The sequence below is a fragment of the Zootoca vivipara genome, chromosome 9 (genome assembly GCF_965207765.1).
Source record: "Zootoca vivipara chromosome 9, rZooViv2.hap1.1, whole genome shotgun sequence".
Classification (NCBI taxonomy): Eukaryota; Metazoa; Chordata; class Lepidosauria; order Squamata; family Lacertidae; genus Zootoca; species Zootoca vivipara.
This window is the reverse complement of record NC_142592.1, coordinates 6763481-6787284: the sequence shown is the minus strand read 5'-3', so window position 1 is coordinate 6787284 and position 23804 is coordinate 6763481. Positions and strand designations below refer to the sequence as shown.

At 40.8% G+C, this 23804-nt stretch overlaps 1 protein-coding gene across 45 annotated transcripts in view; it reads right to left on the bottom strand.

Annotated features, from left to right (window-relative positions):
• KMT2E (lysine methyltransferase 2E (inactive)) overlaps positions 1–23804 on the bottom strand; it is a 61765-nt gene that overhangs the window by 5795 nt on the left and 32166 nt on the right. For 20 of the 45 annotated variants that reach the window (XM_088652147.1, XM_088652160.1, XM_088652152.1 and 17 more), the window contains 13 exons: positions 22501–22631; positions 19252–19369; positions 17606–17715; positions 16960–17224; positions 13250–13348; positions 7132–7296; positions 6419–6727; positions 5085–5153; positions 3456–3707; positions 2933–3077; positions 1712–1965; positions 1377–1433; positions 212–784 (listed from right to left, as the gene is read on the bottom strand). In XM_088652147.1, the coding sequence (XP_088508273.1) occupies positions 212–784; positions 1377–1433; positions 1712–1965; positions 2933–3077; positions 3456–3707; positions 5085–5153; positions 6419–6727; positions 7132–7296; positions 13250–13348; positions 16960–17224; positions 17606–17715; positions 19252–19369; positions 22501–22631 (2547 nt within the window). Of the gene's footprint in view, positions 1–211; positions 785–1376; positions 1434–1711; positions 1966–2932; positions 3078–3455; positions 3708–5084; positions 5154–6418; positions 6728–7131; positions 7297–13249; positions 13349–16959; positions 17225–17605; positions 17716–19251; positions 19370–22500; positions 22632–23173; positions 23286–23804 lie in introns of all 45 variants that reach the window. The other 25 variants (XM_088652168.1, XM_088652175.1, XM_088652169.1 and 22 more) reach the window with 5 other exon arrangements.

The window sequence follows — 23804 nt, the reverse complement described above, 5'->3', positions numbered from 1 at the left end:
AACGGCATGATCTAGACAAACGTAGGCATCCTTAACATTAATTTGATAATTTAGAACTTTAAATGCTGAACTTAAAATACTAAGGCTGCAATCATAAACCCGTTTGAGAATATCTTCTATGGTAAACAGAAGACCTTATCTAATTTTGTCTTGGCAGAAAAGATACAGATATAAAAAATGAAAGTGTGAATTTATACTTAAAGGTTGTAACCTTTTTCTTTTGTGGAGGATTCTGGGGTGTGCAATTTCCGTCCATCAAGCTGTCACTACTGACAGTTCTTCCAAAGCCAGCTGCAAGTCCATCTTCAGAAGTACAAAAAACAGGTGTTTCCATGAACATGCCACCTCTGGCATCATCTGGAATCAGGCACTTTGATTCGTTTATTCGGAATCCACCTCCCACCTCCAGCTGGTGTGAAGGAGTTAAGTCCCTCAGATTAGAATTCATTGAGAAATTTACACCTGTCCTGTCGGGACTCTTTACCCAAGTCGGATAAACTGTTCCCCGTCCACAGTGAGCAGTTTCCAGCTGGCTGCTAGCATCAGTCCTATCATGGCAGGTGTTGTCCAGAGTTTTATGCAGTGCACTTTGCTCAATTGCTTCAAGTCCCAACTGAAGGTCTGAGGCCGTTTCATTTTCTCCGGAGCATTGCCTGGCACCATCAGTCCTATTTCTTGGACTGGAATATCCAATAGTCTTTATTTCTTGCAGGCACATTTCTGTTAGATTGGAATTTCTGAAAGGGTTGAGTGCTAGCATTGCTGATGATGACCGGTCATATCCCTGCACACCGGGGGGGGGGGGGGAGAGAGAGAGAGAGAGAGAGAGAGAGAGAGAGAGAGAGAGAGAGAGAGAGAGAGAGAGAGAGAGAGAGAAGCAATTAAATGTAACACACAATGTCTGAGAAAAGTAAATGAAAATGATAACCCCGTATGAACCTAGTTGAATGTTATTTCATTGATGGCTCCATTGAAGTATTTTTTAATCTATCCATCTATACAATCCTAACGTGCCATCCAATTTTTGGTTATTGTGCCTTTAACACAGATGTGGCCCATATATGGAAGGTATGTCAATTCATAAAAAATATTGGAACTGAATACTGGTGTAGATTACAGGAATTACAGAAATGAGACCCTGTAGTAATTCTGGGATATTTGGAAAATACGGGTTTAAGACAGGAGATTGAACTGCTTATGCCAATGAACATTGTGGGATGGAGATGATGATGAGATGCCAGGGATTAAACTCAGGACCTTTTGTGCTCTGCTTCCAATTCTTCCCCAAACAATTATTAGCAGCTGTTCATAGCTGGGAGGAACATTTGAAAAACGCATATAAGCCTTTCCCAGTAACTTCTTACAGTTCTCCTTACCTCTTGATTATACGTTCGCCTCTTAACTTCTGGGGAACTTTCAGGTGAAGAAATATTCTGCATTAAAAAAGTTAAGCATGGAAGTTTTATTTTAATGCAAATCACAAATGAAAGCATCTCATTTTTAAAACAACATCTAAACTACTATTTCATTCTGCCTCCCTGGAATATATGCTAGAGTTTTGTCTAATCCCCTTCTAAAGACTGGATTAGTAGCCATTACCACACGTCCCATCATTTGCTAAGCTAGTCATTATTTTTTAAAAGCAACAACAACAACACTGTCAATGCAAGTTGATTGAAAAGGTAAGAGTATAGAATATACAAAAGTTCACCTCAAAGTGCATTGCATTTCCATGTACACATGGAATCACTGGCGTAACAGGTGAGTAAATGGGCTTATAACCATTCCTACAGGTTTCATCTTCTGCTTTTATTCTAGGAGGAGTTGCAAACAGCAATGGATCTGAGGCAGAGAGATCAGCATGGGTTGGTGTGGCATATGGAGAAGGAATAGGTGTAGAGGTTTCTGAATAGGCAGAATCCGACAGCTGATAGACTCTTCGTTTTTTTAGCGGTGTTGTGAGGTCTGCATGTTATGAAGGCAAACAAAAAGCATTAATTGATGTTTTCTCGTTAAGCCATCAAGATTTGAAAACAATTATTTATTAGGTTCCATCAATAAACCGTTTTTTGTCCAACCCCCGGCAATGCAGTAATCTCAACTAAAGCATCCATGAGTCCATGTGCACATTTGGAAACCTGGGAAACTGTCTGCCTAGTCACAAAATATAGCCACTTCCCCAAGAAACTTTGAGTACAATATAGAGATTCGACATGAGTCAAATTGCCAAACCAGGTATCTGCCCCCACAAAATACTCATTCCACAGAAGGAAAAGTAGCTATGCTTGGAGAAACACACATACCCAACTCTACCTCCTCCCACCACCCCACCAAATGCAGAAAAGGCAAAACAAGTGGGTCCTAAAACTTCAATGGTTGGCTAGAAATCAATACATCAGTTTCCAGATACTTTACTCTGTTCTTTCCATTTCCTCAAAGAATGCCTTTCAGAACACATGGAGCTCAGAGCTCCTCTAAGGAAAAGAAGGAAAGAGGAAACCCAACCAGATGGGCAGGGTACAAATAAATAACAACAACTACTACTACTACTACTACTACTAGAGGCCTGCAATTTACTTTCCAACAAGCCCAGTTCTCCACAAGGTAGTGGTGAAGTAAATAGATCCTAGATTGAGAGAAAGGCATATATGTCAGATTTCACGAACTGATTGCGATAGCAAAGTATCTTAGGGCAGCACTCTTCTATTCAATCTTGGTCACACACAGAGGGTACAGGGACTGAACTTTCAAGCAGAGTGTGAATATATTCTCCAGCTGGAAATATACCACTAACCATAAACATTTAGTACAAAAGTAGGTAGAGAGAAGTGGTTGCCCAACTGGGTGCTGGACATCAAACCCCTTGCAAGTTTGATGAAAAGGGTTAGACAGTTTCAGAGGATGGCTTGCAGCATATAACAAAAATCCTTACCTGATAAGGAACAACTGTCATTTAATAACAAGGGACTTCTACTTTCACCATTGACTGTGGGACTTCTAGATCTTTCATGAGATGGTGAATTAAACCTATCTACAGCTGTTGTGTTTTCTTCTTCCAGAGCTTGCTTCAACCAACGCTGGGGGGGGGGGAGAGAATATAATTAGACTCTAGTCTGTGGGTGCCAAGTGAAACCCATTATAATTATTGATTTAAATCATTTGCAGGCCATGTGCATTTTTTAAAATAAAAAAACTCACTAGTAAGTTTTACAAAATAATATAAGCCATGACACAGCGTGAACTTTTAAGGGAGGAACAAAAAGTGGACTAAGTTGTTATTTAACAGGTCATGGAAAATAAGGTCTTTGTTTGATGACCAAATGAATAGGTAGCACCAAGCAAAAGCCTTTCACCAGTAGCCACCCGCCTTATCTAGTCTGTAGATATTTTACAAGATTTAAGAATTAGCTATTTGTCTTAATATCAAAAGGAGGAAAACAAAAAGGAAACACTACCTTCTTGCAAGAGCCAATGTTTTCCACAGGTTCTTTTCTGCGCCTCTTTTCCGAAAGGAATGGTGATGTAAAACGAATATAGTGCTTAGGAGTAGTATATACATGTGGGCTGTAGGTGAGACCGGGCAAAGAATTCAGCTGTGTAGCCAAAACCTCAGGATCTGTCGTTATACGCAGGGTCCTTTCTGAAAGGCTGTCCGTCGGTTTTCCTGTCTTCTCATTCTTCTCACTTAACCACTCACTCACCAAGTGCTAAACAGAAAAGGGAAAAGTCAACATAACCCTTCCACTGAAGAGAGTTATCAACTGTACATTAAGACCATGGTCAGTACTAAGGGGGAGCGCAAATACTAAAGTGACTAATGAAGCTGTAACTGCACACAGATACACCATTAATAGGTTCACTGGTAATCCAAGTAACTGACCAGGTTTGCACAATCAGGTTAATGGCTTTTAAACAAGCAAGTTTGTAAGCCACTTTAAACCCATGGCTTTGCATCACAGCTTCTTTGAAAGCCATTAACCTAAATTCCTGATCAAATGGGGAAACTGGGGCTGTTTCCCTGCTCACAGGAAGGAATTGTGGGTGGGTGCACAGAGCTCATGCATATTCTGGCTTATTAAACCAGTCTTTAATTGTGTAGACATGGCCAAGGTAAAATATACTAGACAGTAAGAATTGCTAGACAGCTGAATTGCTGTCAAATCCTAGAAAGTGGTAAATTTGTGGTAAAATGCCACTGTTTAAAAGTTTTAGCCAGCGAGGCTGATGTCAGCTTTTTTTGCTAATGCAACAACCTGCATTCTTACACTAAGTGATATGTGTAATACAAGCATCAGCAATCATTTATAATTTACTTGTTCGTAAGTTTTTCTGTCTAAATGCATGCAGAATGGCATGGTGTTCTTGTGCAATAGGCCTTCCCTTATGGTTTTTTCTAACGGGTGTCACCATTTTTACCACACAAAAGCCCTGCCATTCTTTGCTCACTGAGGTAACAACCTAAAACACACTTAATTCAGTTGGACTTATTTCTATGTAAATGTGAACAGGATTGGTTTAAGCCAGATCAAGTGGCCTGTCCTCTCTCAAGTTCCAATCAATTTCCTTATCTTAAGAAAAGTTTGAATTTAAACTTTCCTGGAGCCAGTGTCCCAGCTGTTCAGGTGGCGGCAGTGACCAGGCAGTGACCCTTGTTAATATCCACATTGGGCTACTGCGACATGCTATCTGTATGTAGCTGCTGTTGTAAACATCAGAAACACATTTCCCAGTTGTTACTCCAGGCTCGAGAACTCTCTCCTTGAGAAGCCTGCCTGTTTCTCTCTGGTCTTCTGATGAAAGCCCCCTCTTAATTGAGGGCCTCTGGTGCTATGGCAGAATCATTACCTATTATTTACTGGTGATACTGCATTGTTTAATGTTGCTATGCTGTTGTGCTGCATTCACTTCATTTAACAGTTTTGTTTTTGTTAGTTGCCTTTGGTATTTTACACAGAAAGGCAGGATAAAAATAAAAATACTACCAACAATAAATAAAAACCCTATTTCTTTCCCCCACCCCATCTAGAGCTGGAGGCATGCACATAAAGAATATGCCCGGCCATTATAGGGAATGGGAGACATACCTCACAAATTTGTGTCCAGCCCTTCCCATCCTTCTGGTCAAGGAATGTGAGCTGCAAGGAATGTGTTCCCTGAATGAATTGAGAAGGGAGAGGCTGGACTTGGATATAGGTTTCCCAGAATGCTCAGGTATGCTGAACATCCATGCATATGTACCACAGAGGAAGAGGGAAACCAGACTACTGTACTATAGAAACCCCTCCATAGATGCTAGATGCTCTGCATGCACTGAACTGGAGCAATCCCTTTTTAGGATTTTGTTTCTACTTAGTGGAAAAGAAGCACTGAAAAACAGTAACTACTGCACTGGCTCTATTTCTGTGAAACCTCGCTCACTATTTCCTTCCAAGCTAGCAGCAAGTGAAAGCAAACCCAACCCAAGAAAACAACTGACTATTAGCAATGCCATGGCCTACGGTTTCACAGAAAAAGCCTAACATGAACTCTTTTAATATCTTCATAGGGATGCCTATGCTGTGCTTTCTCCCTCTCAGTGGAAGGCAAACTCCAGACCTAGGAGTCCTCACAGGAGATGCATCCTATAGGACAAAATAAGAAATGTCAACTGTTCCTGCTTCCAGACAGACACTCAAATCATGACGTATGCCCCTTAAGGTGAAATAATTCAGTGTTGTTATCCTACTTACCCTGAAAGTCATTGCATTCACTTCTCCTAGATAGGAGGGTAACTCCTGGAAGGTATGAGGAAGTATGGAAACCTTTTAGCCTCCCCTTCATTTTCTGACTTCAAAAATGTAGTCAGCATTCCCTACCCAAAATCGTTGGGGATGGAGGAGTAGTCCCACCACCCAGAGGTCTTCACTGATATTTCTTTGGCCTTTGTGCAGATCTACCTTAACATATTTTGTTGCTTTTTTGAGGTCTTCCAAATGTCTTGCACCTCTCCCTATTTACCCATCTCATGATGGCATTTTGGTGTCTTGGATGGGGGATGGGCTCCCCCTCCTGTTAACAGGGGGCCCTGATCCTTACCCAAGGTTTCCTACCAGTGACTCAGTCTCATCTTCTGCCTTCTAGTATCCAGGTTCCTCCCTATTTTTCCTAAGGGAAGTGAGTGTACAAGAGGAAGAAAGCACACTTGCCTTCTTTAAATAGTGCATCTCAGAACCATACAAGCTCCTCTTGTGGTAGCCCTGCATTACTGCACTTGCTCAAACAAGAAACCACTGCCACTCCCTCCTCCTCATCCCCAAACGGAGCTGATAACCAGTATATTCCTGCTTAAATGCTGCCCTGCGCTCCTTTGCAAATAACATCACAGTAGATATTTAATACATAAATGAAAGTCTAAGTTTAAGCTCAGAAATATAGTTACCTTTTTTGTTTTAGGATATTTAGGAGGGCATTTGTTAAGTGCTGGGGGTTCTGGTTCAGGAACTATTTCAGCAACAGTTGTCTCAGTTTCAGGCTCAGCTGAAAGTGCAGTGTTTTCAGGCTCATTGTGCTGTGAACTAACTTCCACATCAGGAGAGGATGGTTGAATATCTGAACACATGCTAACAGTCCTGTGCCTTCTCCGCTGCTGTCCGATATGAGTTCTACTCCGAGAGAAACTTTTTCTCTGTTTTGTCCTATTGACTTTGGCAGGGGTTGGCTTAGTGGCAGTTTCCTCTTTTGCTGGTTCCTTGTAAAATGCATGAAACACCAACGTCAGATAAACTGCATACCTTGTATAGCTAGAAAGAATAACCGCTCTGTAATTTTTCCAATAGCAAGTACATATTTGAAAGTGATTTTTAATGTGATTTCCCCCTATCCCAAAATATTCATTTTCAGCAATGGATGAGGCAACTTTGGTATCACATAATGACAGTCTTTTAAAAATATGCAAATTGTTCTAAGTACCATCTCAGAAGTCTTGAGTTTTATAAGGAATTTTGAAGGCACTCTTTTGGGTCAGCACAAAGCCTTGATGATGTGAAAGAAAGCTGCTCATTAACTTATAGCAGCAAAGTGTTGCCCAAATTACATAAACAGAAAAGCTTAATCTTTCAAGCCAGCTTAAACTTTATAAAAATATGTCTCTACCTGTACAAATTCTGTTTCATTTATGATCTGCGTTTCCTTGCATTCAGGTTTAATTTCAGTTTTAGCTGTACTGATTCTTTCCAAAGCCTGCTCTCTTCTTTTTTCTCTTTTTTCTAGCCTGGCAAAAGCTTGAAGAATGGCTTCCATTTTCCGTTCTTCTCTGGTCTGAGGAATTAAACAACATTAATTTTTAAGCAACATATGCCAAAGATAAAATAAAAGTACATAAAACCTAGCCATGTTCAAACTGTTTCAGCACAAGTAAAAAACGGCTCAAACAAGTTACAGGATCATCGCTATCATTATATACTAGCTTATATACTCAGGCACGGCACTGTGGATTTTTTTAACTTGGAGCAAAGGAAAACAAATTAGGTACACACTTGCCAATAAACAGCTATGTATTAGTGCAAGCACCATATTTACTCGTAAATTTCAGTCAATTCCTTATACAGTACAGAGAAAAGAATATTAACTAGAATTAAAATACAATAAGCTTATTAACATTTTTAACAGCATAAGATGCAATGAAAGTATATGACATACATTTTCTGTGCAAGTCTATATGAAAAATGCTTCTGTTTTAAAACTATATTACACCCAATTTTAAATCAATAATGCTATTTTCCCGTTTGAACCTGTGTTGAAATGAAAAAGCATCTTTCCATAATTTTGTAAATAAAAAATACACTATTTTATAAACATCTATTTATAATTTAGTTAACAAAGTGTAATTTTGCTCCTCGTCAAATTCTGCTGAGTGTACCAGAGCCTCTACAGTCAGTCAACAATAATCTGTGATGGTGGGATACTGGGGTTTAGACTTCTTAGAGCATGAGAAATGCATTCATTTAAACCAGCTAAGCAACGTTTCCACATGTTAGTAAGGCATAAGGTGCCCAGTCAAAATGCCAACTTCTATTGTTCCTCAAAATGGTAAAAAGTAATGCATGATGATAAGGAGCATTTTAGTGCACTGGCTGTTCTCTACTGATGTGTAAAAATAAATTTTGTTCCAGAAAACCTTATCATCCCAATTTCTATTTAAGTGTCATCTAATATGACAAAGCATTCCAATTTTTTATCCATTATATTGACTTTACCTATTTTTTTAGTAGTCTTAAGAATGAACAATATTATTCAAACTATTATTTGATTAATTAAGCCAGGGGACCTCCAACAGGCACTTTATGCATCACCAATAACTCACCAGATCCCTGCATTCATGGATCCAATTTTAATGAGTCTTTGCTCTTAACTTATCACTCTTTCATCACTCTTTCATAAGACAACAAAGTGAAGGGAAGGGAAAAATGAAAGTAAATCATCGCTGAACTACCAGGGATCTTTCAAGTGATGAGAAGCAGTGGCATATGTTCCTGGGAGAGATGGCATCACACTACAAGGAATCAAACAAAATTTCCACTGTAACTAGGGACCACACACAGGAACAGGCCCCATGCGCCTTCAACAGAGCCTCAGGAGTGTGTGTCAAAACACTTTACTTCAGCAATATTTCTATGTGGTTTTATACCGATAGAATTGCAAAGATCTCCACCAAGGTTAGTGGAATTTGTACCTGCTAAGAAAGGTCTTAAAAGTTCCAGGAAGCAGTTCTTACACCTCACTGCATGAAGCCGAGGAAGTATTAGCCTCCGGTACAAAGTTTCCTTAACATTTTTCTTTCTTTGTCCTGGCAAGCTAGGAAGTGTTGTGTGCCCCCATCTCACTTTGATGTTTATCAACAAGTACCTTCCAAATGCACTTCAGTCCATTTCTCTTGTTCAGTGGTTTTCAACCAGTGTGCCGTGGCACCCTGGGATGCCTTGAATGATGGGTCAGGCGTGCCGCTGGCAACACTGGTCCCTTTCCCTCCTCTGATGCCCTCTCACGTCCCTGCCTCCCAAAGGCTTGCACAGCTGTTTACTGCAGCAGCCCCAGCTATAAGCTCCACAGGCGAATGGTGCCTCTCTTTGGGGCGGAGTGGGGGGCAGCTCAGAGACTAGGGATGGCAGCAGCACCAAGGAGAGGAGGCTGAGGGAGCACTCCACAAGGGAGGGTGTTAAAAAAAGGTGAGAAGCTGCCAGCTCTGCAGACAAGGGGTGACATAACTGGGCTACTGAGCCCCACAGGGGTGCCGCAGAAAGAATGTAGTTGGTTAAGGGAGCCGTGGACTCATAAAGGTTGAAAACCTCTGCTCTTGTTAATAGTCAAGGCAGCTAAGCCATGCAGCTGGCACACCTAGCTATATGGAGAAGGACTAGCCAAGTCTGCTCTATTTCTCTAGAGAGACAGGTCACAACTTAAGATAACAGAGTTTACCTACTACCTCACAGTGTTTGCATTCTGCAGCCAGGGCTCCCATTTCTCCAGTGGTGAAGGATAACACTGGTTCTGTTTCATCACTTTGTTACAAGGTCATGCTGTGCCCTTTAGGGCTCCCAATTCATATTCAGATAATAAATGCACTATATAAAGGTAGTATAACTAGAAATTCTGTGTGTTGCTTGGTGGTAACATGATTTTCATAGCTTTTTATCAATAAAGGTGGAGGGCCTCCTAACTTACTCCCCTTAAATTGCATCTGGCCTATTCATAATACCACTCCCCCATATATAAGACCAAAAATTTCATCACGGAACATGTTCCCTCTTCACCCTTATGCAGGTGAAAATGAACGATTAACTGGAACTTGGTGGAACATTAAAAAAGGTTATAGCATGTATTATCTTCTGTTGCACAAAGCAGTTGAAGATCCAAGATTTGCCTACTGTTTTAAATCCTTGTGCTACTGAAACACAGAGAAAACAGGCTACTTTCATCACAAGTTTTTCTTGGCACCAGTATTTTTCCTTATGACAAGGAATCATTTAAATATGAAGGGTATGTTAAAAGATAACTCAGAAGCTAGAACTTCTAGAAAGGGTAGTATATGAATCAATTTAATATGATCAAGATACAGCATAAAACAAATGCTGATGCCACAGGTGAATATAACATCCTAGTATAGGCAATATGAACTTACACCAGACCAGAAACATGGCACTACCCTGCAATCAGATACCATGCACTCTGGTCATAAGAGTAGTGGAATAATGAAAGACCCACATAACACCCAGCAGTGTTCACACTTTTGCAACTCCTCCTAACGTCTCTTCCTATATTACATTATAAGCCTCTCTTTCCAGAGACCTAAAAATGAGGCTTCCTCACTCAAGGAAACTGCCAACAGAACAGAAACATTCTTAAATTCTCAAACTACTGTACTAGTTTGTGTGGCTAGCTCAAAACTGTTGTGCAAGTGACCTTGGTCATTGATAATAACCACCCTCGCCCATATATGTTCCTACACAAACTTAACTGACGGATCTTTAAAGCTGATGCAGTGGAGGGATCTTTTCTACACATGTGGTGGTTGTGTAAACATGCTCAAGAATATTGGGAGATGATCTATGAGATAAAAAAGATCTTCAAATTTACATTCCCTCCAAAACCTGAAGCCTTCTTATTGGCTATAATTGGCGAAGAGATACCAATGAAGGCACGTAATCTATTGTGTTATGCAACAGAAGCCAGAATAGTATATGCTAGAAACTGGAAAGAAAGAGGAATTCCTACAAAAGAACAACAGCTGCATAAACTGACAGAATTTGCAGAGTTGGCAAACATGACACCCAAAATAAGGAACCAGAACAACAAACAGACTAGGGACAAGTGAGAAGGCTTTGGGGAAAATCAATTTTCAAGTAGTAGCAACCTTATGAGCAACAGCTAACTACAACCAAGGAATGAGAGAGGGAGGGGTAAAGTAAGCGATAGGCAGAAAAAACAAGGTATATTTAGAATGCCTTGGAGTGTTAGGTTGGGAAGTCTGTATAGAAACAATGTATGATAGGAAAACATGATGTGTAATCAGAAAACTGGAAAAACATTAAAAATTAAAATTAAAGCTGATGCAGTTAATTATTTCCCTGAGCAGAAGCAAGATTAGCAAAGGAAGATTTACCAAATGAAGATGTTTTATGGATGCTATCCTAGTAGCAGCACAGCTCAGGCATCCCCAAACTGTGGCCCTCCAGATGTTTTGGCCTACAACTCCCATGATCCCTAGCTAACAGGACCAGTTGCTGCTCCCTGCATTGCTCTGAGGAAGCAAAGAGGAGGCGTTGTTCCACAGAGCAAGGCATTCTGGGAGCAGTGGCCTGAGATAATGGGGTGGTTAGACATTTAACCAATTACAGCATGTGATCATGTAGAAAAGTGGCAGCATGTAGTCATTCTCCTAGGCCACCTTTCCCAGAGTGCCACCTACCAAGGAGGAACACCCGACTTCAGAGTGGGGCACAGAGGAGAGAGGAGTGTGCTGTCTCCACATTAGTAGCAGCAAAACACTGAAAGTAATGGAAAGGGGGGGATAAGAGGGGTATCAGCGGCTCCCCTTGCGCTAGTTCTGTGAACAGTTTTGTCTTCCTCCAAACTTTCTCAACTGCCCAGTCAACCCTCATGTTTCATTGCATCAGGATTCTCCCAGTTTCATGACCCTTCCTAAGCATGCACTTTATCTGCTCCCCTTCTGATGTGCCTGTGCCCCTGCTTGAAGTTCCATATTTGAGAATTAAATAAGGCAACATTCATACAGCAATGTATGCATGTTTGTGTACATTTTAGTAAGGGCACGGCAAGGTATCTGACTTCTCTTTGTTAAATCTACACAGAGGAGAATCCTCCCGCCCCAATCTTCAGACATCTATTCAACTTGGCTGGTCACTTATGGAAAACTAGTGGAATTCAGCCCATTTAAAAACGGGCGCTAGAACGCTGCTCTCGTGCAGAGCTGGCATGGGACGGAGCTTCGGAGGTCTCCGAAGCCCCGTCCCATGTCTGCGCTGCGTGGTGAGGTGGCGGGGGGAGAGAAGCACTTCTCCCCCCCACCGCCTCGCCGCGCACCTCCCGCATGAGACGGGGCTTCGGAGACCTTCTCCAAAACTCCGTCCCATGTCGGCGCTGCGTGCCGAGGCGGCGGGGGGGAGGAGCGCTTCTCCCCCCCTGCCGCCTCGCCGCGCACCTCCCGCATGAGACGGGGCTTCGGAGGTCTCCGAAGCCCCGCCCCGTGTTGGCGCTGCGTGGTGAGGCGGCGGGGGGGAGGAGCACTTCTCTCCCCCCCCCGCCGCCTCGCCGTGCACCTCCCGCATGAGACGGGGCTTCGGAGACCTTCTCCAAAACTCCGTCCCATGCCGGCGCTGCGTGCCGAGGCGGCGGGGGGGAGGACCGCTTCTCCTGCCCCCCGCCGCCTTGCTGCACACGCCAAGCCAGTCCCCGAGCTGAAGTGTGGCGCGGTGGATGCTTTTTGCCGTTTGCCTCCCCCTTCGCTCCGGGAAGGCAAACGGCGAAAACCCCCGCCGCGCCGCACTTCGGCTCGGGGACTGGCTTGGCGGCGGCGGGGAAAAGGGGAGGAATTCCTCCCCTTCTTCCCGCCGCTGCCAAGCCAAAGCCGGCTTCTCTCGGCGCCCGCTGCCGCTTCGGCTTCCTCGGGGAAGGCATGCAGGCGGGCTGTCTGCCTGCTTGTGTTCGCCGAGGAGCGCTGTCCCATGCCGGCGGTGCGCGGCAAGGCTGCCGGGGGGAGCGCTTCTTTCCCCCGCCGCCTTACCGCGCACCTCCAGCATGAGACTGAGCTTCGGAGCGGCGGTTTGCCGTTGTCTCTCCGTCCAATCCCTGTGTCCCTGGGGCCCATGCGCAGTGACCCAGGGACACACGGGACAACTTGGACGCAGGGACAACTTGGACTTTATTATATAGGATACTGGGATTTTCTCTTATCTCAAGGTACAGCAAGTGCATTCTTTGAACTGCAACAAGACTTCAGCAACACAAAATCAATAATATGTAAACTCCCAAGAAAGCACACACCCACACACACCTTTTCCAGAAAGTAACACTCAAGCCAAAAATGGAAACACACAGACTCAAGTTTTAGATATTGTTAGCATGTATCAGGAGCAGATTTCAAATATTCTCAAACACTAAACACCTAAGAGAGGCAGCAATGATTAGCATGGGAAGAGCAGCTGTCACCAATCTGTAGTGACAGCTTTAAGCAGCTACTAGCTTCCCAACTTACCAGCTTCCTTTTCCTTTCTGCAATCTGCTCCTCTGATTCCATTTCTACTTCATTGCTAATAGGAGTTTTTTCTTCTATATCATCAATAAAATCTGGCTCCTGAAAGATGGAAATGACTGCTTTACAGAAGCTCTACAACTACTGCTGCTATAACCGAGGGAACGCCAAATACTGTATGATACTGCAATTCTATACTCACTTACCTGGGAGCAAGTCCTACTGAATTCAGCGGGGCTTACTTCTAAGTAGACATATATATAGAATTGTACCATAAAAAGCCTCACATCACCACTGCAAAAGCAGCCAACCAATAACATGCAAAAGCAACGATTCAAACTTTCATACATCTATAAATAAATATCCAATGACTAAAGCATCTTTTTTTTGCCAACTAAAGAAATAACCAAACATGTTTTAGTACTAATTTGTATGAACACGTGCAAGCTAGTGCAGTCAGACAAGTGTCCTGAATCTGTCAGCTGCTTTAACAATAAAAAAGAAACTAGGATTTAATGTAGGCAGTTTTGCCTCCAAAATTGGCATGACAATCTTTCTTTGGGTTACTTCTAGAACATTACCTCAAGGTTAATAATATATGCAACTTTGCTAATCCACTATTAATCTAGTTTTTTATCATTTGTTTCTTTACAGTACAATCCCATACATGTCTACTCAGAAGTAAAGTCCCATTGAAACCAGTAGGGCTTACTCCCAAGTGTGTCTAGGACTGCATGCCTAGTATGTGCATAAAATTGCCTAATGAAAAATTTCTATTTTATCACAGAGCAGTCAATAATACCGGTACTAGCTGCTTAATCCTTTTTAAAAGTTTTTAAGTACTTGATGTGATGAATCCTACCCTCAAAAGCAGGTTTTCAGACACGTAAAGCCAATTTTCACAACTACTAGATGTTTTAAGAGTGCAGAAAATGATTACAAATACAAGATACTCCTGACGGGAATATTACTTGGGGCGCAGATGACCACTCTTCATTACAATTCTGTGACTGAGGTACCAGGCTCCCCAAAAGTTGAAAATATATGAGTGCACCCCCCCCCAAAAAAAACCCAGTACAACTGCCAAAACACAATTTCATTTTGCTCTGTGTTATGCTGTGGAATTCTCACCATTTCAGTAGCAGTGCACATTGTGGGTTGAAACACCTTCCTCTCTTACCTCCCAGTTTTAAACACTGTCTACAGCATTTTAATCAGTAGCATTTAAAAGAAAGGCAAGAGGATTTCAGGTGTCTTGGGAGATTGTGCACTGATCTGCATGGCTCCCAACAGCTCCCTTTATGTTCCCCTTTAGTATATGTCAGATTGGGGGTGGAATAGAGGGAGAAAAAAATATGTTAAAACAGAAAATGAATCTCATGTCCCACTAGACGTGTGACTTAAAAAGAAAATTAACAGTGATCTTACTCTAGAATGATTTCTAGAAGACTATGGCAGTGTTGTGCTCAATACAGTAGGTTTTCCTGGCATGCACATAGTCTCCCACAGATTTTGTTGTTTTCAATGGGTTTGAAGGAATCTAAAAACCAGACTAAACTTTTTTTTAAAAAATGTGGGACACTGAATATATCGGACAGCTGCCACAGAATAGCTAGTATACCCATGTGGCAAGAGAACAGCTTCTCCTATTCAACAGATATGTGCAGATATGCCCTAAGCAAAACAATGTTAACTTGACTCTGCGGATCAGTATCTGTAAGGAATCATATGCTGTGCCTTGCAAGGAAAATGGAAAAGCAACAAGTACAACTAATGATCACTCAAATTCATCTAATCCTCAACCTACACAACATGCTCCTGTTCCATTCCTTAGGTGGAACTGAATTTTGAGCCATGTCCGAGGTAAGAAACAATACTATGTAAACAACCCCTCCTGCATTTGCCAATCCATCAAATAAATGCTTTGTAAGGATTTTTTTTAATTTAAAAAAAGTTAACATCCTATGACCTATGTAACACAAATAATGTTATTTCTTTTCAACAGCTGCTTGTATCATGAATGGGGAACCTGTGGCCTTCTAGATTTTACTGCACTATGATTACCAGCATCACTAACCATTGGCTATGTAGGTTGGGGCTCATGGGAGTTGGAGTCCATCATTTGGAGGTTCCCTACCCTTGTGTTATATCTAAATGCTATCAGCCTACAAACCCTGGTAAGATCCTGGATCCCAAGAGCAATAAAAGCTCTTATTTCCCATGTACATGGTGATGATATAATTTGGTATTCAACACAGTTGTCCTTAGGACACAAACCTTCACTTAGGGCTAGAGATGTAAAATTTCGGAAATTTTGAAGCTCAGAAAAAAACCCCCGTTTTTTTGGGGGGGGAAACAGAAATTTTTGGAAAAATTGAAAAAAAATGCTACATTAGCACTTCTTTTTTCTTTTCCAGATTGAAATTCATTCTGTTACTTTAGAAACATAAAATATAACTATGGACAATTTTAATGGGCATAAAATTATCACAACTAGCATATTAAAAATATAGTGTATCCAAACAATTATTACAAACAGAATTTACTTTTAAAATAATATTTATTTGTGTTTGTAACAAATGGGGCAACAATCTCTTGAACTAGTTTATGTGGAACAAAAAAATTTCCACAATTTTTAAAAATCCAGAAGTAACAATTATTCATATTTCCTCTTCACAGTATTTAAAAAAACATTCTCATAAAAAGAACGGAAGTGGGACTAAGTTTCAATGAATGGGCATGAAATTTAATCAGAATCATTTTCTGAGCTGTAATGATCTTCCAGGGCTTTGAGGCCTAGTGAAGAGGAACAGAACCAATGCATACCACACGGATGCAAAAACAAAACTGAAACCTTTTTCTTTTCTGGTGACAATAGCACCTCCTAAAGGAAGAAATGTATCTTGTTCTTGCATTGGAGAGTTCAGTTTGTAACATAGGACTTGCTTGTCCTCACAGAAAATAGAATAATCTGATACCATACATATTTTTAAAAAATGATTTATAAAATATTTGAATCCCTACTCTTAAAATATTTTATTCATCATGTTAAAAGATTCCATAATCTATTTTATATTTTTTCAATTTTTCAGAAAAAAACAAAAAAGGCTTCAGGAAAAACCCGTTTATTTCCGAATTTTTCCGGGTTTTTTCTGTGCCTTCACATCTCTACTTAGGGCTACTTCCTGTATGTAATAGGAAATCATTCATATATGCCAATTATATGACTAAAATCTTCTTCAAAATTCATTTGCAGACAGATTAAGAAAAATATAAACTTCTTTCAAAAATGTAATTTTAAAATTTTATTTATTTATTCAAATATACAACTTCCTATCCTGCATAGATGTCCTAATTTTATGAGTAGCAATAAGCAGCTAGAAAATGATCCTGGGATCCCAAGGCACAGCATGATGTTCTTACATTTGTGATCTGCAAAAGTATCCAAGGCAAAGATTCTGATGCAGTTCAACAAGTTAATTTTTAAAAATTCAAGATGAGATACCATAGGTATCTTCTACAAAGCCATCCAATTAAAATAACCCCACCCCCATGCTCCAAGCCAGCAGTTCCTTGAAGGTTTGGGAGTTTTATATTTGCATATGGTTTCTCAGCCCACAAAATCTGTGCTCTTGGGAGTTGCCCCAACCACCACCCTGAAGGAAATGGGAAACTTCAGAGTCATGTGTTTAATTTTAAATATGCTGCAATACCTGATTATTTGAGATTGATAGCCTTAGGGGAGAAAGCTTTCTCTGTCTGTTGTCTGGAAACTTGGTTTTGGTGGCTGCTCCTTCACAATCCAAGGTGATGTTCTGGTTTTGAGTCTCCTTCTCTTTGGAAGCATCCCTCTCCTTTCTGCCCTTTTTTCTTCTAGTATCATATCCAGTATTTATGTTTTCTGTAGGTTCAGAGCCTCGCTTAAGTACTGGGCATTCAGGATTTTCTTTCAAACAAGCACAGTCCACTTTGTATTTGCTAAAAACAAAAAACAAAAATAATATGGATAAACTTTGCAAAAAGTATTTGCACCGTACTGCTTTCTATGCAGCCTGATCATCTGTAGGCTTACTCTGAATTTAACTCCGCAATGTTCGGTGGAAAGATAATCTTACCAGCAGCATTCATAACTAGTACATGTGCTAGTTACATGTATATGTCTGATCCTGCAATTCTAATGTGACACGAACCGTCAGATTCTCTGTTAAACTCTGGGGTTTAAGACCACTGCATTTTAATGGCATCCTATTATTGTAATCTTTAAAAATCTAAATGAATGGAGACCACTTGATTAACAATAACAAGCCAATTTCATATCTGACAACTCAGCCCTAATATTTGTTGCCCAAACTGACTTACCAGTTTCCATAATCAAAATCGAATGCAATAGTTATTTCTGTTCCCTTTGGAATGTTTTGGATGGAGTAGATATAAAGATGAATGGTTCCTTCTTCAATTGCATGTCTAACCTAAACACAGAAAAATAGCATATTTAAACAGTTTTTAATATATTTGGAAACAAAATTTGTTGACTTGTTCCATCGAAGTACTTTAATCAGTTATTGTTTCTTATTGTTTCTTTGGTAAAGGCCTCTGTTCAGAAAAACTCAACTGAAATAGTAATCATTACTATCAACTTATGTAAGTTATAAAGATATATATAGCCCATTCTATCATTTACAGACAAATTTACAGTATTCCAATAAATTTCTTTAGACTTTGCACATGAATCTAGGAACACAGTTTTCTGGATATAGTGGGATGTTGCAAAAATCATGTATCACTTTAAAGTGGTTGCTTTCTATATCCTAGTGCATAGATCAAAAGAGCATATTTTGTCCCACATATGCAAAATCTGTCCGGGTCAGGTCCTTTAAGTTAAAAAAATTAAAAACAGACCTTATGTTTCCACATCCTTACAATATACAATTAAGTGGAGGCATAATGGATGAGGACTTCAACTAAGTAATATGTATTCCACTTTTAGACTTACTGGAGAATCCTGAAAATAGCACCTTTGAAAATATTTATAACACTTTACGATTACAAAGGCATACTCTGAAGTGACAGCAGCCCAGCCCAAGGAAAGCAAGCTTAAACTTGTTTCATTTTCCTTCTTTTTATCATTTTGCAATTTCTAAACTTCTCATTTATTTTTGAGAGTTGACTAGGGTGAAAGATTTCCAGAAATCTGACATTCTGATTTATGAAACTAGATGTTTTGGCTTTACCCTCTTCCCATCTCAAAGGTTCAGTTCCGTTTTTAATGGAACCATAAACCACAGATTCAGTTACAATTCTCACTCCCGTATCAGTCAATGATGCACCCCAACTTTTCAGATGCAAAGCGATTGCTTTCTCTGTAAAGGACCCCTGACAGTTAAGCCCAGTCGCGAATGACTCTGGGGTTGTGGCGCTCATCTCGTTTTACTAGCCGGGGGAGCCAACGTTTGTCCGCAGTTTTTCCGGGTCATGTGGCCAGCAGGACTAAGCCGCTACTGGCGAAACCAGAGCAGCACATGGAAACGCCGTTTACCTTCCTGCCGGAGCGGTACCTATTTATCTACTTGCACTTGACGTGCTTTCGAATTGCTAGGTTGGCAAGAGCAGGGACCGAGCAATGGGAGCTCACCCCGTTGCGGGGATTCAAACCACCGACCTTCTAATCGGCAAGCCCTAGGCTCTGTGGATTATACCACAGCACCACCCGCATCCCATTACTTTCCCTGTACTACATGCCAAAGCTCTACTTGTTTTAATGAACTACTACATAAGTGATCTAGGTCCAAAGATAATGAATGCTTAAGAGATGAAAAAACTGTCCTTGTCTTCATTTTAAACTAGCAACAATAATGTTCTGGAATTTGATGTTGAATATATTCACTGAAATTTTTTAAAATTTATTGAGCTGCTATTACCAGAAAACATGTATACACAGTCAAATTGTATTCTGCCTCCCTCAGCAAAAGATTTACTATGAAATATTTTAAAACTTGCAAGCCTACCTCAGCATTAGGCGTACAAGAACGTCTGATAAATCGAGCTTCATTCCCAAAGGTTCTTGCATCTACACACATTTCTAGCCCGTGGAATTTAGAATAGAATAGAACAAACGGGTATGGCCTAAAGGAGTAAAAAAAAAAACAGCAAAGGCATATCACCAGTTGCATTAAACACATATAAAATTAGTTTTTCAAACATTTGGAAAATTCTGAAAAAATAGGGATATAGTTTCTATGGGCTGGATTCAGCTAACTGTTAACAATAGCGAATGCCCGTAAAAGGACTTCCCCCACTCTCATCCCTGCTGCACCCCTAAAATTGGGTTGAGGTTTGTGGGAAGCCCCAGAACAGCATATATAAGGAGGAAAAGAGAGACTTTCCCATTGGGAAAGCAGAAATGCTTCTGCTGATGGAATGTTTGTAATAGCACAATGCTGAATTTCTCCTGTGTTTCAAGATGTTAGCTGATACTTTCTCCCTCTTTGACTGCAATCCTATGCAGATTTGAAGCAAGTCCCACTGAACAAAGAAGGACTTCCTTCTGAGTAAACAAGCTTCATTTCCAGCTGGTAGAAAAACAAAGATTATTGCGTTTTAGATTCACTATGCAACTACAAGGATTTCCCATAATTAAAATTGGCATGATGTTGCCTTGATCTTAAAGCTGGCTTGATCTTTTAATTAAATGTTCTTAAAATAGTGACCCTATTTAGCCATGCTGTACTGAGTGCAACAAGAATCCCACACTTTCAGAAATTTCCTGGTCATCATCCAAGATATAATCAGACACCCAGAAGTAGAGAGAGGGTATTTGATGGGGACAATTCATTTCCTTGGCAAGGTCTATTAGAGAATATTAATGGCACAAGCTTGCTTTCACAATAACTCAAATTGCCATATTTAGGATTATTCTTTTTTCTCTTAGGTCAGACTGGCTGTTAACCCTTGGTGGGATCTATCTTTTTCTTTGCAGATTTCCTGTGAATATCTGAATACCTCATCTGGAATTGTTTTTACTGAATGGTTTCCTTTTCCTGCAGGTACTTATGATGCTAGGTATCTTTCTGGCTTGTGCTCTTTATTTGTAAAAGGTAAAGGTAAGATAAAGGACCCCGGGCGGTTAAGCCCAGTCAAAGGTGACTATGGGGTGTGGTGCTCATCTCACTTTCAGGCCGAAGGAGCTGATGTTTGTCGACAGACAGCTTTCCGGGTCATGTGGCCAGCATGACTAAGCTGCTTCTGGTGCAACGGAACACTGTGATGGAAGCCAGAGCACACTGAAACACCGTTTACCTTCCTGCTGCAGCAGTACCTATTTATCTACTTGCACTGGCATACTTTCGAACTGCTAGGTTGGCAGGAGCTGGGACAGAGCAATGAGAGCTCACTCCATCGCAGGGTTTCAAACCGCCAACCTTCTGATTGGCAAGCCCAAGAGGCTCGGTGGTTTAGACCACAGCACCATGCCGTCCCGCATCTTTATTTGTAGCATATTGTAGGCCAATATGGTAGGCCAATATGGTAACGACAGAGGCAAAAGTAGATAGAGTCAGAGATTTTAAAGGAGGCAGTTTGGGAGCTGTTTACCTTTTACGTCCCCAATTTTAGCTGTTAGGCTTTCAAACATTAGATTTCCACTATGACATTGTTTGATACAGACTGCTTAAACCCCAGGTAAATCTTAGGCAGGGAAAGAAAATCACCATTACAGAGCATCCTAAATGTGTGTGGCATTGTAAAGGAGGAAGCATGAAGAAAGCTTTGTGTATTCCTACGTGCTTGAATGCTAGATACAGTAAGATGCACCTGTTTAAACGGACAAAAATCAATGTCACATGTCAAGACTGTTGGCAAATACAAAGACATATGTGCTTCCCCATCAAGGGCTTTTCTAAGTGTATGAGACCCACAAGGGAACTGTGTTAATCCCTGTGAGGAACACTGCCAGCTCATGCAACATGGCACACTAGGGGGCAGTGAGGGTCTCCTATGCCAAGTCTTCTTCTCTGAAGAAACCTTTCCTTCCTATCTTGTTCAGTGCAACATTAACTAGGCCAGGGGTTCCCAACAAAATTTTCTCGAGGACCCCCTCATCGAGCCGCTATTGTGACAAGGACCCCCATTAATTCCTAATCCTAAAATTAAAAAGTGAGAGCCAAATTAAGAGTCTTTTTATATTTTATATTTATACGTTTTTTACAGTTCTTCCTCTACATCTGTAGGCCTTTGTCGTTTTAACGAACCACTTTTTAACCAACGGTCCATTTTTAACTACGCGAACTGTAGCTTCCGCGAAAAACAACGCTTTGTTTACAAACACTACTGTTTTGCAAAGAGGCAGCGCGCGCCAGGGAGGAGGGAGGGGAATGGAGAAGACAGGGTACCTGCGCAGTAGCGCACAAATGAAGCCGACGCGCGCAAAGCATCTTGGGGAGGTGAGCGTTTAGAATGCGCACGCTGCCTCTTTGCAAAACAGTAGTGTTTGTAAAGCAAGCGCCACCTAACGGCATACAGCAGAACTACTGCCTCTATCTAATTCTAGTTTTGCGCTAGACTCTGCTCATGCAGGAAGCGGCCAAAACAAAAAATCTGTTATCATACGAAATATATTTAATATATTTTTTTATTCTAATAGCATCTTGCGGACCCCTCTGGCATAGCTCGCGGACCCCTCTGGCATAGCTCGCGGACCACCTGTTGGGAACCACTGAACTAGGCAATTACTCACTTTCTTCTGAATAGTCATTATCATCTTGAAAGAGAAGAGATATATGGCAAAAAGACAAGGGAATTATGTAAGGGTACCAGGCAAAAAGAAGAATGAATCAAGCAAACTGAAAGAGGAAGGCTCAGAAGATGGCAGCCAGCTGAAGTCTAATGACAAAGAGCTGAAGTGAGAAACATGGAAAAGACTGAGTGAGGCAAAACTGTGCTGTGCTGTGAAGAGCCTGTCACAACACTGGGGCAACACTGTCAAAGGGATGGACTAACCCTGCAATCCTATGTCAGCCAACTCAGAAGAAAGCCCCACTGAGTTCAATGGAGCTTACTTCCAAGGTAGGCCAAGTGAACAATGTTAGCTGCTGAATTTTCAAAGGCAAGTGGACTGAGATGTGAAGTAATGAAAGATCAGAAGGCGCGGTTGCATTCTCATGGCAATAAAAATGCAAGTTTTGCCAGAAGCTGAGAGAAAAACAAAAAATTAACTGCAGGATCATAGGTAATTAAAGCTAGATTTGAAAGAAAAGTACCTCTTAAAGAAATATCCATTAGCTTCAAATTGTTCTCTCAGCATGAACTTTCCTCGATATTCAATAATAAGTGCATCTGGAGGCAAGTCTTTGGCAGCTTTTAGGATTTTCTTATTTTTTTGAATATAGCTCTAGAAGAAGAAAAGAAAAATGTAAGAAATCTAATTAAGCTGATTGCATTAGTGCTATTAAAAAACCAGATTATAACATACAACTTTAAGGAGCAACTTGGTAATTTCAATGATATTCTTTCTTTTTAAAAGCTAATTGACTTTATTCCTACCATAAGATTCAGTATTGTATTTATGTAGACATTTTACATTTTGGGAAAAACACCACCACCACAGTATTTAAAAAATGAAAACCAATACAAGTCTTTCAAAGTATATTAGGGAACCCCTTCCTCAAAAGATGTTTCAAACCCTCTGGTTAAAAAGGCCATAAACTGGTGTGCGGAAGTAATGACAACACATGAAATATGCAGTCTCTTCTCTAATCTGCTAGCAAGAGCAGAAGGACAGATGCCAAGTAAGAGGCATTTTGATGAAAATGTCAACATGCTGATTTCTAGGAAAAGGAAACTTCTGGTGCATTTCAATAGCCTCAGGTGGGAATACGCCTTTCTAAGCAAAATCTTACTGTACTCTTGACACAACAACTAAGGAACTCACACCTCTTGTAATTGTGTCACTTCTGAGCAAAAGAGAATTGGCCTATATCTAGGCGAAGGTCTCTGCAAGCAGGGACATTCCTCCAAGGAGTACGTCACGTGCGCCATGCTGATGCTAGAGGGAAAGAAGCAAAGATGCTTCTTATTACAAGATCTGAGAATGTAACTTTTCCTTTATGTTTAGCCTCTCTCTAACAACATTAATTTATCAAACAGCTTGCAGATTCCTTCCATAGACTGCATGACAGGCGGCTGATGGTGCCAATTTGTAGTCTACTCTTTCTTGCAACATATTGACAAATTATTTGCTCAGGGTTTGGGGAACATACCACATGACATTTTCAAGGTGGATTAACCTATCATCTAGGTGCTACAAAAGGCAACAGCCTGTGCTAGGGACAGGAACTTTCTAGTCAGTTCTTAAGCGGCTGCCATTGATAAACCACAAACACACAATGAATGGAACAACTATACATTATTAGGCGATGTGACTATCTCCATGTTTGCCATTGATCAAATAATGCACTTTTAAAGGGTACATACAGAGTACAAAGTGCCTCCTTATTTGCCAGTATGTGTAAATAATGGGGTGCCTCCTTATTTGCCAGTATGTGTAAATAATGGGGTGCTGGAA